The sequence below is a fragment of the Medicago truncatula genome, chromosome 4 (assembly GCF_003473485.1).
Source record: "Medicago truncatula cultivar Jemalong A17 chromosome 4, MtrunA17r5.0-ANR, whole genome shotgun sequence".
NCBI classification, from domain to species: domain Eukaryota; kingdom Viridiplantae; phylum Streptophyta; class Magnoliopsida; order Fabales; family Fabaceae; genus Medicago; species Medicago truncatula.
In genome coordinates this window covers 62611812-62614800 of record NC_053045.1, presented here as the reverse complement: position 1 = coordinate 62614800, position 2989 = coordinate 62611812, and the positions used below count along the sequence as shown (strand labels likewise).

At 31.5% G+C, this 2989-nt stretch overlaps 1 protein-coding gene across 1 annotated transcript; it reads left to right on the top strand.

The window, feature by feature from the left end:
- Window positions 1-705: 705 nt before the first annotated feature.
- On the top strand, window positions 706-1486 carry LOC11437571 (UPF0057 membrane protein At4g30660). Its single transcript, XM_003610250.4, has 2 exons — window positions 706-884; window positions 1126-1486. Exons 1-2 carry the CDS (start codon window positions 795-797, stop codon window positions 1264-1266), a joined length of 231 nt encoding a protein of 76 aa, XP_003610298.1. The 5' UTR covers window positions 706-794; the 3' UTR covers window positions 1267-1486.
- Window positions 1487-2989: the final 1503 nt, after the last annotated feature.

Here is a 2989-nt window from a genome sequence, read left to right as displayed (position 1 = left end):
AATATTTGTCCCACAATACTTGATCTTCTCAGATTTCTAAGCAAAATTTGACAGATTTACCCCTTATAAATACTTTTTGTGGTCCCCATGTTAAAGTTTGTAGTGGAACAAAGAAAGTAATCATTACTTAAAAGTGAAAAAGTTTTAAAATAATGACAAGGGCAACTCAGTAAAAGTATCACTCTCTTTCTTTCATCTTTACACTTTTCTTAATCGGTGTGAAATGGTCAAATAGGTCACTTATTTAGGGACGGAGGGAGTAATTGTTTACTAACATTTATTGTAGAGGGAAGTATATAAAATTGCAGCAGCATCTCTAGGATTAAACAAGGAGTAGATGAGGTTATAATTCCAAGAAGAGAGATTCGATAGCAGTAAATGGTTAATAGTTAAATCCTCAAAATTTGGTCGAGGAGACTGGATGGTTCATGGGTCGGAAGGTCTCACACCTAAGGTGTGCTCCACACTTCAAAATATTAGTTTATGATTTTTTTTTTTTTGTGATCGGGATTCGAACTTCAAACTTTTTGTTCCTACCAACGGATCGGAAACATATTAATTTATAACTAAATATCCTATTAAAATATATTTAATAATTTAAGTGGTCCCCACTAAATTTCTAAAAATATCTGTCTAGAGAAAAAATATTATGATTTTTCCTTTTTTTAGGTATGCCGACATAAATATATTTATTTAAAAATGTGTGTAGCTTATTAATAGACATTTGGTGAAGATCAGTTGGATAATCATCAACAAGAACAAGCAGAAGGAGCGAATCTCGAGAGACTGTGAAAATGCCTTCAACTTGTGAAATTATCTGTGAGATTTTGATCGCTGTCTTACTCCCTCCATTGGGTGTTTGTCTTCGCCATGGTTGCTGCACTGTATGTAACAACTAACTGCTCTCTCTTCTCTTCGAATCTATCTTTTTAATCTCACTTTCTAACACCCCTTTTCCTTCTTTTTTCCTTTTTCACATTCAAAATCCAATTTTTCATGATTTTTTAGTTATGGGTCAAAACGGAATGAATACAATGGTGAATCTCAAATTTATGATGATAGCATGATTAGTTTATTATAATTGAGACAGACTTTGATTTGAATAATATATATTTTTTGTTGCAGAATCAATTCCTGATCTGCTTGCTGCTTACAATACTAGGATATATTCCTGGTATCATTTATGCTATCTATGTCATTATCTTTGTTGATCGTGAGCAGTACTTTGATGAAGCTAGGCGTCCTTTGTATGCAAACAAATACTAGCACGCACATATGCTGTGTGTGTTTGTGTTTCTATGTGTTCAACTCTTTCTTTATTATGTATGTAATGGACAGACACCACTTGAATTTTATTCTTATCTGTTGTAATTCTCATTGATGTTAAGAACAGTTATGTGATCAAATTATGAAAATAAAGTGGTTAGTTGTATTGTGGAAGATACTATTATTTTTATTTATTTAGTTTATGATGGCTTGCTTGATACTTGATTAACTAATCAGAATAAGTTTATATTTATTTATTTTTTGATTGATTGAGCTTAATCCTTCAAAGGATTACCTGTTTTTGTTTATTCTCGGTTGTACAAATATCAGTGCTCCATAGCACATCATGACTATTTGTTTTGGGAGACCTGATGCTGATTTCTCCAAATGTGTTACATAAGAAGATCGATGATAGCCAAAAAGTTTTTATAATTTAAATATGTAATTCAACTTAGTGTTAACAATACTACTAGTCACTGAACTTGCCAGGTAATTTTCATAACAAAGATCAGACTCTTCTTTTAAGTAATACGTGAATTTTGAAGACAAAACATATGTCAATCGTCATGGTCAACAAGAATAAATTGATTTATCGATCAACAAGTTATTCCAAATTCTCAAATAATTTATTATCTAAGTTACTTGGGTCAAACCAAAGTTTAGTACTTCGGGTTGCTAGTTGATATGAACCAGTCCAAAGTTTTCACCAGTGTTTAGACTATGATTTCTTATCTTCCATGCTTTCAAATAGAATTTACAACGACAATCTGGCATGATTGATCGGTTTTTTTATACTTCAAAAGGCTCACAGCGAAGATTGTTTTGACAATCTGATATTGACATGGCTGCTTTCTTGCTTCCCTTTCCATCCTTTTTCAAATTGAATTTCTTGTTGCCAACTTAACATATTGCTTGATGTTATTCTCATCAGTTCTGCTTTATGGCTTGGCCATTTTTATGTTCTAATGTTGCTCTTAGAATAGTAAACTTATGTAGTCATGGCTCACGATTCACACATACAAATTAATCTATAATAATGCTGGAAGCATATGTTGTTGCTCAGTTCCACTCCTCTCTGATTTTGTAATAATAAAAACACTCTAGAGTCTACACCATAGGATTATTTTCCAATTTTGATGGGTTAAGTCCATCCAGAACATGACTCTCCCTTTGTCTTTAAATGAACCCTGCAAATGAATAGTCAGATTGTGTCATTCGAATTAGATTTAAAATTTTATTTAAAAAAATACCGTTTAAAATTTAAGAAATATATATTCATATATTTAACTTATTTTTTCTTTTGTTTTAGGAATCCTATATTCAAAGCATATTAATGGGAGTATTGTTACCAAAAAATCATATTTAAAAAAGGAACTACCATGAAAATGGCCTCCCTTTTCCTGCTCGTTTTTCGGCCAACTCTCGCCATGTATTCTTCAAAGTATGACCACCATTACAAATGTATTTATGAATCATCTATTAGATATTTTCATATTGACATTAAGAGTTGAAGCCAAAACCCTACGCGTGAGTCAAATACTTATCAATTGAGCTAATATTAAGAAATGTAGTATTATTTACTAAATCGAGAGTGTATTTCAAAATTGAAACTGCATCATTGTTTTTAGGCTTAAATATGTATTTCGTGCTTGCAATTAGGTGTCGTTTAAAAATTGATCCATGTAATCGTCAATCCTTGCAAATTAGCATTGCATTTGATAAT

Bases quoted from the DNA above. Each gene is read 5' to 3' on its own strand.
- LOC11437571 (XM_003610250.4), top strand. From the start codon at position 795: ATGCCTTCAACTTGTGAAATTATCTGTGAGATTTTGATCGCTGTCTTA. The intron at 885-1,125 runs GTATGTAACAAC...TTTTTGTTGCAG, and splicing joins TTCGCCATGGTTGCTGCACT to AATCAATTCCTGATCTGCTT.